Raw genomic sequence first — 14,998 nt, forward strand, 5'->3', positions numbered from 1 at the left:
GTGCAGACGACATAGCATTATTGGGAAAAAGACCATCTGATATGCAGGTACAAATACATATATCTGCCGACTACGCAGGAATGGAAGGCTTTAAGCTCCAACCCCAGAAGAGTGTGGCAATACACATCAAACCTAAGCCAACCAAGAACAACTGTGAACCAGAACAATACCAGTTGGGAAAAGATCCAATGTCAAACGTCACAAACTCAACACATCTTGGTATAATTAGGACAACATCAATGAAACAATATTTATATAAGACTTACATATCACCAGTACTACTCTACGGGATGGAGCTTCTGATACCAAAATCAGCACACTTGGAAACCCTAGAGAAGTTCCAAAAAAAGATGCTCAAACATCCCCATGAGTACTCCTGATCCAGCAGTGTACATTCTAACCGGCATCCTACCAGTCGAGGCACAAATCCATACCAAAATGATGACATTCTTCAGTAACATATGTCAGCAATCAGACAATAGTGTTGAAAAACAGCTTGGTAAAAGACAACTAACTGTAAAATCCTCAGGAAGCCACAGCTGGTATATTGAAGTACAGAGGGTCATGTTCAAATACAACCTCGGCAGAGCCATTGATATGCTGGATAAAGCAGATGTGACTAAAACCACTGTCAACCAAATTAAAAGACAAATTGCTAACCACTGGGTCAATGAAATATCAGTTATTGCCAACCTGTATCAAGGGCTAAAATACCTTCGAACAGACAATTTCATGGCAGGCAAAATCCACAGCATACTGAAGATCAAAAGATACACCAACAAAGACCGTTTTCGAATTCCAATCAAACTAAAACTCCTCACTGGAACCTACTGACTGCAGCCCCTGAGATATAAAATCTACAAAGAAGGAAACCAGGAAATATGCAACGCATGCAGCCAGGAAGTGGAAACGGTTGAACATCTATTGATCAAATGTAAAGCTTGGGATAACATCAGAAGACCTGTAATTAAAGAGATAGAGATCATACTAACAAGCAACAGCAAAATAGAGTGGGAATCTCTAAATGAAGGGACCAAAATACAGATAATGATGGATATAACCATGGTACAACGACAACTTCGTCTGAACAGTGAAGAAGTCTCAAAGCTAGAACATCAAGCAAAACGTCTCATATACCTTATACACAGCGCCAGATGTAAACTTCTACTTCAACCATAGCTGATTGGAAGATGCTTTGATCAGGGTCTATGGTGGGGTTGGGTCTGGGTGTATAGGGCAGCCAATTCCAAATAAGTCGAGCTCACTGTATAACATGTTAATTTCAAACACTACGGAATTCATGGGTGTATTTTGACCATATGTACAATGAACATTATGCAGAATTCTGCAACAAATACGTAATATGGGTGTGCCAATGCCAATATAGATGTGAGATAAAATCTTTTACCTTTTAAAGACAAGCTTTTAGAACTATATTAATAAACATATGAACATTGCCGTTACATTACAGTGCGTGACTTGATTGAAGCAACTTATTTTACAACATTTATATTTTAAGAATGAACTATTTTACTACGTAAACATATATAATCCCATTGTATATATGTCCGGTAACTAGCCTAACAATTTTAACGCAACTAAGAAAACATACAAGATATATGTGTTACTACAAAAGTGATCCTGTATATAGCGGTGAAGGATGGAATTAATCAAATTATAGTGAAAATATACAGTCCGCCAAAAGTTAAGCACCACCTGTTTTTATTGCATAGATCTTTTTTCAAATTTAAAAAATCAATTATTCCACGAAAAAACGAAAACAGTCATATAGCAATTTTGCTAATGTATACCATAAATAAACCAGATATGTAATTTTAGTCATTTATGTAGGTTCTATGCATGTAGGTTTTTCGTTCATAGAAATAGTGTAAATTACACAATTCAGAAACAGAATTTAAGTTTCACTGTGATTTTATTTTTTTACAACAATTGATCACCCAATATTATTAACATTTTCTACACATGAGCTTCAGTATGTTTGGCAAATTTATTGTCAACATTTGAGACAATAGCAAGTGTAACAACCTCACTTCCGGTACAGTTTCATAACACGACGTTTCATTCTCGGTTCAAGCCATCAAGATTTAGTTTAGGAAATCTGTTGCATTTAACAACAAATACCACTTTTAAATCGACAAAGTATTGTGAAGGTGGATCTCTGTGATTGAGATTTCCGCCAATGGCATCTCAGACATGTTTAATAGGGTTTATGTATGGGGACACGGATGGCAAAAAAATAGTGGAATATTACAAGTACACCCCGGTACCTCTCATATGTTAGATATGGAGAACAACAAACCGTAAAAACGGTAAGGTGAGAGGTACAAGAGGCTGGGTTTGTGGCCTGATATCGATATACTGTGAATTTCCCCCCATCGTAAGATGTATATCAAATTATCTTTGCGATATGTGAGATTTTCCTTGCACTTTTTGTTTGTTTGTTTGTTTGCTTTGCGGATAACGAATATGTGTCGATATGAAAAACAATTGTTAGTATTGTTTCAGTCGGATATAGCCACAGTAGCACACTACTTGCATGTAAATTGCTATATATGTTGTATAACAAACGACAACATGACATGTATTTTTTATCTAAATCTGCCATTAATACCCGCAGCTATAAGCTATGAAGATGAATAAGCTTTGGAATCGACATGAATAATTGGATAAGACATTAACATTTACCATAAGGTTTAATCAGTACTTGGGGCAACACAGCTGTTGATTATTCCATATATCATAGAATTAGTGCATATGGATCCCAACACCTAATGATTCTACAAAACACGAAAAAAAAAACGACTTGTTGTATAAAACCTTATTGACATCACAGTTCTCAAGCTCGATCAACATACGTTTTTTTTTTGTTTTTTTTTTTGTTTTTTTTTTTTTACAATTGTGTAACAAATGGCCCAAATAACTGGTTACTCCTCCCTTAGCTTGGATATTCGTTTAATATCACGTATCGTTATAAATTCTCAGATATATGTACAAGTTTTTGCATCCTGTAACTTGAGTTTTTTTTTTTTGTTGTTGTTGTTGTTTTGGTTTTTTTTTTTTTTTTAGATGGTGGGGTCTAACTGATGTTTTCTCTTTTAATTATTCGTTTCATTTCTGACCCTGCTATACAGCTGCTAATACGATGACAACCAACTTTGTCGTATTACTAACAACCTTCACCCACTTGATGACAATTAACACACAGGGCCTGTCTTTGTCATATTCCATATTGCTTATGACCTTCACCGCAAACTCCAATCAACTGACCAGACCACAAGATGACCGCGTTATCTTATATTCGAGGCACCCAAGGGTGAACTTGTAATAGTGGAATATTACAAGTACACCCCGGTACCTCTCATATGTTAGATATGGAGAACAACAAACCATAAAACCGTGCAGCTTTGTGTAAAATAATAAACATACCGAAACAGACTAAACTCATTTAATACAATATTTATTATCCAATACTTATAATATAAAAAATACATAAAACAATACTGAACAATAAAATGCAACTTAATTGTCTAGGTTTTTCCCCTTTCTTGAAATTAATCATGACCTTGAAAAAAAAATGTTTTTAACAATGTACGCCTTCACAACAAAATTCTATGAAACAAATCAAAATTTAAACTGTTTCAAATTACTTATACTGACATAGTTTTGTGAAACTTTATCGAACAAAGACGACCCCTGTCCCAAATGTTTTGCAGCGGATGACAATGTGCTTGCTGGACCCTCAGGGCTCATTAATTTTCCAACATGTGCATAATGGTCGATCATTCCCTTAGAACTCCAGCCCACATGTTGATTTATCGCTTGATCATCGACTCCTAACATTCTTAAGGTAATTGCGCAACCCCGCCTGCTGCTGTGGGACGTTTCTCCTTGATACAAATTAATATTCATTAAATGCGTCTTTAACCTGTCTGTCATACATGATGATGATACTGCTCGATTATTAATTTGTTTCGACTTGTTGTCTCTAACACGATAAATGAAACCCTTGTTTAAATCAATATCTAATTTATTTGCTATACATTTGTAATCCTTTACGAGTTTAATTGGACAAATGTCTTCATCTAGCGACGGTAAGATGATGTAATTTTTGGATTGTCAATAGAGGCCGTTTTTCCTGCCTGTTGTGATACATAAATACCTTTTGAGTCAGGTATGTCAAACAAATTCTCTGCCTTAAGTAAACCAAGATCCCCGCCCCTGTTGCCTGAATGACATAACAGAGAAAAATAAGACAAGTCACGCGCAAATAAAAACTGTGATATAGTGTCTTTTTCTACAGACACTTTATAGGATAAATATCTACATAGTTTTCCTAATTTGTCAAACATTAAAGGAGTCGCTTGTTTTCTTGTTATATTAGAATTAGATTGCTCTAAAGACACTGCTTGAATGTGTTGCTTCAAGATGTGAGATGAAGCCGGGTTGCCACTGTAAAGCATTGGGTTCCATTCGCCAGCTCTTCCAATATCTCGAAAAATTGCTCTTATTTTACCTAACAAACTGTCTACCGATTTTACTGTGAGAGTTTTTGGACAACTGCAGTTTTTAATACCATGTTCTGTGCGATATACACAATTGTCTTCGTGCAGTTGTGTTCTACCATTTTTTTCTTTGAATACTAAAAATTTCCTGATATCTTCAGGACCGGCGTTGGAAAGATTTTTCAGAGGTTCCAAAGTAACGAAAAATTTCTCTAATTCAGTTTTTAAACTGCATTTCTGTTTTGAATAACTCCCCGATTTTAATAAATTGTCAAGTGTGTCAATTCGTTTTTCAATTTTATGCAATAGTTCATCCCTTTCTTTGGAACATTCATCTAAACATTCTAATGACTTATTTCTCGGACAACCACATATTTTACAAAAAATATAGTCTACATCATTTGCTGTTGCACATCCTTTGCATAACATGTATGGTCGTAAAATATTAGCAATATTAAAAACCTACAACAAAATAAAAGAAAATATTTTATACCACTATACAAATTGACAAAATGTTAACTAAATATTCATATTACACTTTGATAGAGAAAATAAACAAACTCTAGATATGATACTACCACTAAATTCCTACATGGGATACACATTTTAACATACTATATACATTATTTGTCAATATACGCTGGCCATCCTCATTTAAATGGACATTATCCCTTAAATGTGAACTGTGAATGTTTACATTATCCATGAATAACCACTTATGTTCTATGCATAATTGTTTTATTGTTGCATTTAAACTCTCTGATCTTATATTAATGTAATCGTCCTTAGTAATAATTATTGATGACATTATTACTTTTACATGCGTAAATTTCTTACAAATGTTTTCTAACAACAATGTTAAAGATTCAAGCTCATGATGTGCTACAGATAATTGGTGAAATTCATTCAAATACAAATAACATTTACTCAAATTATTCACACCAGCATGCACAAAAATGGTTTGTGGTGGATATCTATCGACCATCTTTTGAATGTTGTACTGTACATTACGAATAAGGCCTCCACCTTCTGAATAAACATGTACCATAGGGTTCCTGAATTTCTTATCTGATAAAAAAAATCTGATCATTGAATCACCGACACACAAAAAATGAAAATTGGAAGTAATCGTAGGGTTATTTAGAAAAAGCATTTTCCCATAAGATGAACCGGAAATGAAATTCTGCACCCTTACCACCCATAAATTCCATGGTAAACCATATCTATCGGACACATAGCCTTTTTTCGTCGGGTACTTTAAAACATCTTTTTGACCTTTGATGCCTACAACAAATGCATCACTTATGAAATTTACGAAATTAGGCAGCCATAAAGGCGTAGTGTTCTCCGCTCTTATCACAATAGTATAACTACAACTGTTTTCTTTCAAAAAAGTCATAACTGGTAGAACTAGATTGAAAGGTGGAAATACGTAACAGTTTTCCTGTTTGTTAATCTCTTGTGTGAAAACGTTTATACCCGAGGACAGAGGAGATTGAAAAGGTGTAAAATGTTTTAGAATATTTCCTTGTTTGTCTTTCATGCTATTTGAGTCCAGAGCCATGAGATCTAAAGTATGTCCAGAATTCCCTCCGAAATGCTCTTGAATAGTCTGCCATATTGCTTTCGTAATTGTTGCGTCACACTTTGTTAAAGTACGTGAAGGCGCGTCAGCGAGGTTTTGTTTTGACGGTATATAGTACAGGTTCAAAATAATGTCAGAATCAATAGTAAATTTGAAAATATCTTTTATTACGGAATTCAACTGGGATGACCTTGACCCCTCGTTGTCCCACGCATATATCAAAGCTTTGTTGTCAACATTTGCGTCTATTCGAAAACCCTGAATTTTGTCTCTGAATGACTTTAAAACATTTAATAACGCATATGCTTCTAGAATCATAATTGGCAGAGAAAGCATGTCTGCCTCCCACGAATCACCTACAGTATGTTTAATGTCATTAATCTCGAAAACACCACCCCATTTAAAGGTGGATGCATCTGTAAAAATAGTCACAGATAAATGTCTCTCCCTTTTCCACTCTAATTTACCTTCCCATTCATCTAGAAAACGCCATGACGTAATTTCATCCTTGAGATCTCCATTTAACGCTATGCCTGACTTTGATTTTATACCGAGAGAAATCGCACTATTCATTTCGCGGGTATACAGCTTTGCTGCAGGGACTGCTAACATGAAAGAAATACACCTGCCTGACAGTTTTTGCAAATCTAAAACGGATAATTCGGACTTCGCAAGACAAGCTTCTCTGAAGCCTACAAACTTTTTCTTTTTACTTTCAGTTAACCTAAAACACCGCTCTACAGAGTCTACCTTAAATCCTAAAAAAACTGGCGATTGTGTAGGTACAAATATAGTCTTTGTTAAATTCAAACAGTATCCGAGCCTGGTTAATATTTCACATACAATGTAATTTGCTAACAAAGCGCTTGGTATACCGGGTTCTATCCCTTCACTTCGAACTTCTTCTACCAGTCTGTCGTCAATGTACAGAAATATAGGTATAGAAAAATGTTTTCGTATATAAGAGGTAGGTTGCATATTCAAAGTATGGTATATGTAGCTTGACAATTTGAATCCGAAAGGTAGGGTCTTACACCGATAATAATATCCTCCCCACTGAAAACCAACAAGATTGAATGACTCCTCTGATAACCGAACATTATCAAACCCAGATTTATCGTCTATTGATGTGAAATAAGCACCTGTTTTAACTATCCGGGGAATATCTTTTAAAGTATCTAAGTTGAATGGTACGCTTTTGATCCAATTATTGAGATACATAAGGTTCACACAAAGTCGAGGTTTTGTTGGTTCTACTGTTAAAGGGGCTACTATATGCGGTGGTTGTACTATACCCACTTTTCCTACGCATTCAAGTGATCCATTTCGTAATCTCTCTGTGATCGTCTTAGTTATAAAATCAATAAAAGGGATACAACTGTTCGAATTGTTAAACATTCTTGGTGGAGGAAATTCGTGGTCATACTTTTCTCCCCAAAATTTCCCTTTGAAAATCGTTATATAATTATGTATGTTTACCCCGTCAAGGCCGTTTTCTATCCAATCTAAGACTTCCTTAGTTTGCGACGAATTACACATAATATGCTTCCATTGATCTACACGCGTATGAATTTGCCCTGCCTTAAAAGAATTTGGATTTAAAAAGACTAAATTGTCAATCGACGGATCCTGACCTTTTATCAATGATGCACTAAATGATTCTTCCGCTGAATCTGGCTTAATTTGTAACTCCTTTTCACTTAAAAGTTTCCCCTCTAAATTGACATACGATGCTAATCTAATAAATTCATTGGTCGGGTCACTATCAAAGACCACACTTTTTTCCCATGGTTTCATTCGAAAATTTTCCTGAAATTATATATATAACTTGCATCACAATTTAGTTATATAAGGTAATTTATATATATTTATATCACATGTACAAATCATGCCAACATTTAATGAGCAACAACAACGAAAACATAACGTTAAAAGTTCAATAATTAGTTCTGGGGTGGAGGGATAAGGCAATCTCTAGCCATATGACCAGGTTTATTGCAACGATAACATATTAATGGTGTGCGGGGTCTTGACCTTCGTGGTTGTTGAGAAAAACGTGGAGGTGAAGGTCCTTGTGGGTAACTAAAACGATTGTAACCGTAATTATAAGGCATTGGCTGAAACATGCCATACCCTTGTGTATTGACATCATCATTATTTTTTGTCAGTCCGAAATTTTTCATAAGTTTTTGTTCTTTGTCTAAAATGCTCTCTTCTTCTCTGTTACAGACTAATTTTAGCACAAGTGCTGCAGCAAAAGATGGGTTAGACTTATGAGAGTTGAATCGGTTTAAGATTAAATTTATCTTGTCTTTAATATCACTGTTTTGCTTTCTAGCTAAACTTTCAAGGATTACAAGTCTCTCGTGCAAAACATCAATATCCACCTTTGGTCCCTTGGATGCCTCTTCTTTGACGTCTCGCTTGGCTCTTTCCAAATCTGACTCCTCATCTGCTGTTTTCTTTTCTTCTAACATCTTTTCCAGTTTGTCTATTTTGTCCTCCAGGGCTTTCATCTGTTTGGGAAAATCACATATAATAACACTTATTGTTTATCTTTGTACAACCACAGTTCTAAACTAATTAAAATGCATGCATACCTGCAGTGTTTGTTGACATTGATTGTTACGGTTAATATACTTCTTAAGACTATTAAATCATACACATGTTGTTAATCACTGTATTGTGGATAATTAATCCTGTCCAGCTTCTCGTACAGCTGTCACGCGTGACGTTATCTGAACTTTTATCATACACAAATAAATTTGATGAGAAAATCTTAGGGAAATAACTGACTACTTATTGCATAACATCCTCTCACATATCAGAGTATTAGCATACTTTTCCAGGTTTTGAAATGAATTTTAAGCATTTATATGCTTTCAATTACACAAAATTAATCCTCTCTCTGTTGTACTCATCTAACAACAATTTATAAATAAACATATTTAAATTCAGTAAGAGAATGAAAACGACAATGCACATCAATGCCTTCTTAGTAACAAAGGCAGCCTGTCATCTTCATTTATTTAAAATAATTAACAAATTTAGAATAATGCGTAATAATTATTATTTTTTTTTTTTTTTAATCTTTCGCTGGTTGCTTTCCTCAATTTAAACAAATAAAAGCCTACTAACTAATTTCGATTTATTAACGACCCATTTTGTACCTCCTGGTTTTTTTTTTTTATTATTATTTTCTTTCTTTCATTTACAATCATTACGGCTAGGACATAATTTTCGCTTTTTTCCCCCTTTTTATTTGCACTTTCTTACAAATGGCCCTGTAATTGCAAGTGACACTCTCCTGTAAACCGTATTTTCAACGAATTTAACAAAACTTATTTCATATAGTTCTTCCACATTATCATTATTCTTGTTCTTACTATAACATACGTTAGCATTTAACATTTATGTCTTATGGTTGGTCTGAAAACCGAAACATGTCTTACATATTACGACATACATTTCTCTAGCGCATCTTTTATTTTTATTTTATTTTATTTTATTTTATTTTTTTTTCTAAACTGAATTATTTTATACTTTTATACTCTTTTATACATGTGTGATATAATAAATTGCCAATGAGACAACTGTCCACATGATCAAAAATTAAAAATTATCATGTTATATCACCGTACGGTTTCAACAATGAGCACATTTTAAAACATTTTGTTTCCTTCTCTCTTTCAAATTGAATAAAAAAAAACTAACAATTAACAATAACTAACAATAAACTTAAGTTTAAAACATTAACGGATTTACTTGGAATATACTAAGAGCAGATGATTAATACCAAAAGGTTATTTTAGAACAATAGAAAACAGTTAACGCTCTGACCCAATCTGTTTCCCAGTTTGAAAAAAACAATGGTAATGATAAAATAAAAATAAATAAATAAAATAACAAAACACGCACATTCTAGAACTTCAAGTACGCATGCGCGTAGCAGGGGTAACAGGTCACATATTTTCGATAAACGTTAATATTTCTTTTACACCATACTATTTACCATGCTTTTCATACCTATTTCTTTTTACAGTTAACCAATTTTTTTTTCTTTCATTTCCTATATACATGTAATATTTTCCGTTACTATTAACAAAAACGTTTTTCTATTGCCACTCTTGTCTTTATCATTATCATCCTTTAACCGCAAACAATTTATAATTATCTCGTTAATTTCATGATTGCTCTCTTGAAACATTAATAATAATCTTAAATATTTCAAATACTTTTCTTCAACATTAATACCTATTTTTTCTCTTAAAACTACCGATCGTGCATTGACAACCCTTCGTCAATCATTTTTAAATTAACCACATATTTTTTCACTTAACCTAAAATCCTCTTTTCACAGTATTTTAGCCAATTTTGTATCCAATTTCATTCTATTTGTTTTCCATATCTATCTCCTCATTTGTCTTTTCCTAATTTACTACATTTTAACATAATTATAACATAATTATAACTATTATTTCCCATTTTTCTATATGATTTTCTTTCTTTTATAACAGATCTGTTTTCTCTAGACAGCTACCACATTGTTTAACCTTAGACATTTCATAATTATCTCATGTATTTTTTTTTATTTCTTTCTTTTCTTTCTCTTGATTCACAAATAAAAATCTTTATTCGAGGAAAAACTTTTCTTAACTTGTCTCTCTTAGACAGTACATTCCTTTCTCTCTTTTTGTATACCAAAACTTAAAAAATCCTCTTTTCACCATTCTTAACCTAAAGACTTTTTCTTTTCCTTTCTTTTTTTTTTTTTTTCTTCTTCTTTTTTTTTTTTTTTTTTTTTTTTTTTTTTTTCATGCTTAAACTTAAAATTCTCTTTTCATCATTCTTAACCACTTTTTTTTTTTCTCTTTCTTGATTCATCAATAAACATTTTAAATATCGAGGAAAACTTTTCTTAACTTGTCTCTTTTAGACAGTTCATTTCTTTCTTTCTCTTTGTATACTAAAACTTAAAAATCCTCTTTTCATCATTCTTAACCTAAAGACTTTTTCTTTTCCTTTCTTTTTTTTTTTTTTTTATTTTCTTCTTCTTTTTTTTTTTTTTTTTTTTTTTCATGCTAAAACTTAAAATCCTCTTTTCATCATTCTTAACCACTTTTTTTTTTTTCTCTCTTTCTTGATTCATCAATAAACATTTTAAATATCGAGGAAAACTTTTCTTAACTTGTCTCTTTTAGACAGTTCATTTCTTTCTTTCTCTTTGTATACTAAAACTTAAAAATCCTCTTTTCATCATTCTTACCCTAAAAACCTTTTTTTTATCATTTTAATCATTTTCCCCTCATGTATCATCACTAAAAACCTTAAATATTTCGATGAAAACTTTTCTTAACGTCTCTCTTTCAAGCTCTTCATTTCTTTTCTAATGTTACTCATCCCTTCGATCTGAACGTAATAATTATTTACACTTTACTATTAAATAAACTTCCTTTAACTTTACAGTTCCCTTAAAAATTAACCGACGCCAAAATTATTTTACGTTAACCAAAACCATTTGTAACACGAGACTCTTTCGCATACAGTTTGACCCAATACACGAATTTCTGTTTTATTGCCCGGATCAAATAAAATATGAGCCTTCAAAACCTCTAATACCATAACCAAATAACAAGAAAAAATTTCTGTTTTGCCCTTTTTTACTGATTAAACTGTTCTTACCCCAGTTGCGTCATTTGACTTTCTCTTTTTTCTTGGTGGATCCGGGCGGTTAGATGGCCCAGCCTCTTCATCCTCTTTACTCTCCTGAATAGTAATGGTACACTGAAGTGCAAAATGCAGGAGTTTGCACATATTCTCCCTTGAATCCGGGATTCCACCCAACAGTAATAGTTCTTCTAACTTTACACCTTTAGACTTTGCAATACTTGTTAGTTCTGCCTTACTTAGGGTCGGCAAACACTTCCCATCATAATCTTCCATTTCGGGATCTTCTTCTTCCCGAAACTTCCTTAACACTTTTACAATATCCATTTTTGCGTCTGATAAGGACCGCAAACTCCAATCAACTGACCAGACCACAAGATGACCGCGTTATCTTATATTCGAGGCACCCAAGGGTGAACTTGTAATAGTGTAAATGGCTTGTTGCTCTTTGAACTCGGTTAAAATCCTTGCTCTGTGTGTTCTAGCGTTGTCGTCCATGTACAAGGGTCTTGGAAATGTAGACGCAAGTATGGGATTATTAAAATGAGGGACTACAATGTTTAAAGGATCCAAAATCTCTTCATGTCAGTCCGTTTATGTTGCCCTGCAGAATATGGATACCCAGATTATAACGGTATAAGAAGCAACCCCGAACTGAAACACCACCAGCATTGAATGCAGTCCTTGTGCAAACATTATTTTTTGTCAAAAGCCGTCAAGTTTCCCCGCGAAAGGAGTAGGTCCGGTAAGGACTCATTTTGGCCTCAAATTTCAGTTTCATCTGACGAAAGATTTTTGACACTTAAGTGTCTATTTCACTTAATTCAATTAATTTATGTGTAAGATTTTAACTGATTTAGTCATTAAAAACGATCCGATTCAAGCTCAAATATGAAAAATCTCTCAAATATGCCAAAAAACGACACTTTTCAGATGGTTTTTGTCAAAAACGAAAGTGGCCGCATCCGTGTTCATCCACAACCTTTATATATGTTATGTATTATCATAAAATACAACTTACATTTCAATATTAAGGATGAACACAAATGCGGCCACTTTCGTTTTACACGGAAACCGTCTAAAATTTAACTAAAATGATAGAATTTTGAAGATTTCCGTAATTTAGCATGACTTTATGGTGCTACAACCCGATATATGTGCATTGTATTGTAAAAAACAGCCCATAGTTATGTAGCAGAATCATTTAACTGTCCATTAAATAACTAAAAGTTTACATTTTAACAATTTTGTAAAACTGTTATATTTTGGGGCCAAAAAGGGGTCTTACCGGACCTACTCCTTTGATTTATGGCGTATACTGGCAGTTTAAGAAACTGACTACCATCTGAACAATGAGTGTTTTGTCAACTTCTTATGTTCAAGCATAGATAGTCATTATCCCATTAAAACCTGACGGTAGAGTGCCTACCTGTAAGCTCAGGTCTCTATACACCAATACTTGCTCTTCGGTTGCCTCTGAGAAGTCGACTGACCAATGTACGAGCACTAACACGACCACCTGGAGAAACAGTGTATTTGTAATCGCGCAGATGACCTTTGATAAGAGGTTGCTTGACTGCTTTATCGGAGTTCAATCTTTTTGGTCGTAATGAATTTTCTTAGTGTATGTTGAAGGTAATTCATAACACAAAACATTAATATTTTTTTCGCAATAGTTATAAAAATATTGCCAGTTATATTTCGGTGGTGCTTAACTTTTGGCGGACTGTATATATTCCTACTTGTATGGTGGTGGGTTTTGTTCTACATGCCTTAACGGTGTGGTTGTCCTACAAAGGATGTGAAGATTTGGAAGAAGAAGACGAAGAAGGTCATCATATTGTACATTGTCACTATAGAAATTTTTAAATGATTGAAATTATGAACTCGATTCAAGTAAGAATCATATTTTTTGCATATAAAAAGAAACCGGATTTTGTAATTTCGATGATAAACGAATTTGGTGATACTAAAAAAAAAGGTTATCCCCATGACCAATATAAACTTTGCTATACAGTAACTACAATAACATTATTAAACATTGATCACTCCAAATATGACACGAATAAAATCACTCTTGATAACTTCTATGACGTTCAAGAGTATTGCATAGTGAACTTAATATTGAAGATAAAATAGAATTCACGTTGGAGCCTCTGGTCTACATTCTTTATTATCAACACACCTTCAAAAGACAAATTATAAATAATATAAGACGTTAAAACAGATCAATCTACTGTTTTAATTATTAATATGTTGTATGACATGTTTGATATTCGAAGTTTATCAATCAACGATCAACTAAAGTATCCATACAATACATGTTTGTTCTTTGAAAATAAAAATAACAGTCGTTTTAAACAAATGAAAAAACAAACATCATTCTCGGACTTCGGACTTCTCTTGAACTGAATTTTAATGTGCGTATTGTTATGTGTTTACTTTTCTACATTGGTTAGAGGTGTAGGGGGAGGGTTAATATCTCACAAACATGTTTAACCCCGCCGCATTTTTGCGCCTGTCCCAAGTCAGGAGCCTCTGTCCTGTGTAAGTCTTGTATTATTTTAATTTTAGTTTCTTGTGTACAATTTGGAAATTAGTATGGCGTCCATTATCACTGAACTAGTATATATTTGTTTAGGGGCCAGCTGAAGGACGCCTCCGGGTGCGGGAATTTCTCGCTACATTGAAGACCTGTTGGTGACCTTCTGCTGTTGTTTTTTATTTGGTCGGGTTGTTGTCTCTTTGACACATTCCCCATTTCCATTCTCAATTTTATCATGTTAAACATGTTCAATACAACTTGCCGAGTCATTCGATAATAATAAAAACTGTATGTCAATACAGATTTCTCGGACTTGAACATTTATGCTTTTGTCATTGTGTGTTGGATATATTAAATATTACAAAAACAAGAGTGTATACGATGATACTGTGATAATGATTCAACAAATTAATTTAAATAAATACCTTAATACCAATTAAAAAATAGAGAACTGTATCAACAATTTACATATGAATATTAAAACGTTTTATTTTCGTTGTAATATAATCTTAAACATCTGAATACTTCAATACAATGTTATTCATACAGCTAGATAGCTTGATTGAAATACTGATCTTTTGTCCAAGTTATGCAATGCTGGGTATACTTGTTAAATTTGCCCTTTAATGTTTAGTTACATTCTTTAACTAAAATAATCATCTAAACGAAAACGGGATT

The 14,998-nt window shown here is 33.4% G+C and overlaps 1 protein-coding gene across 1 annotated transcript; it reads right to left on the bottom strand.

The window, feature by feature from the left end:
• Positions 1 to 3,452: 3,452 nt before the first annotated feature.
• LOC134718505 (uncharacterized) lies at positions 3,453 to 12,143 on the bottom strand. Its single transcript, XM_063581080.1, has 3 exons — positions 11,791 to 12,143; positions 8,496 to 8,624; positions 3,453 to 4,985 (listed from the first exon to the last, which is right to left on the bottom strand). Exons 1-3 carry the CDS (start codon positions 12,100 to 12,102, stop codon positions 4,104 to 4,106), a joined length of 1,323 nt encoding a protein of 440 aa, XP_063437150.1. The 5' UTR covers positions 12,103 to 12,143; the 3' UTR covers positions 3,453 to 4,103.
• Positions 12,144 to 14,998: the final 2,855 nt, after the last annotated feature.

Source organism: Mytilus trossulus, chromosome 5 (assembly GCF_036588685.1).
Source record: "Mytilus trossulus isolate FHL-02 chromosome 5, PNRI_Mtr1.1.1.hap1, whole genome shotgun sequence".
In the NCBI taxonomy this organism is placed as follows: domain Eukaryota; kingdom Metazoa; phylum Mollusca; class Bivalvia; order Mytilida; family Mytilidae; genus Mytilus; species Mytilus trossulus.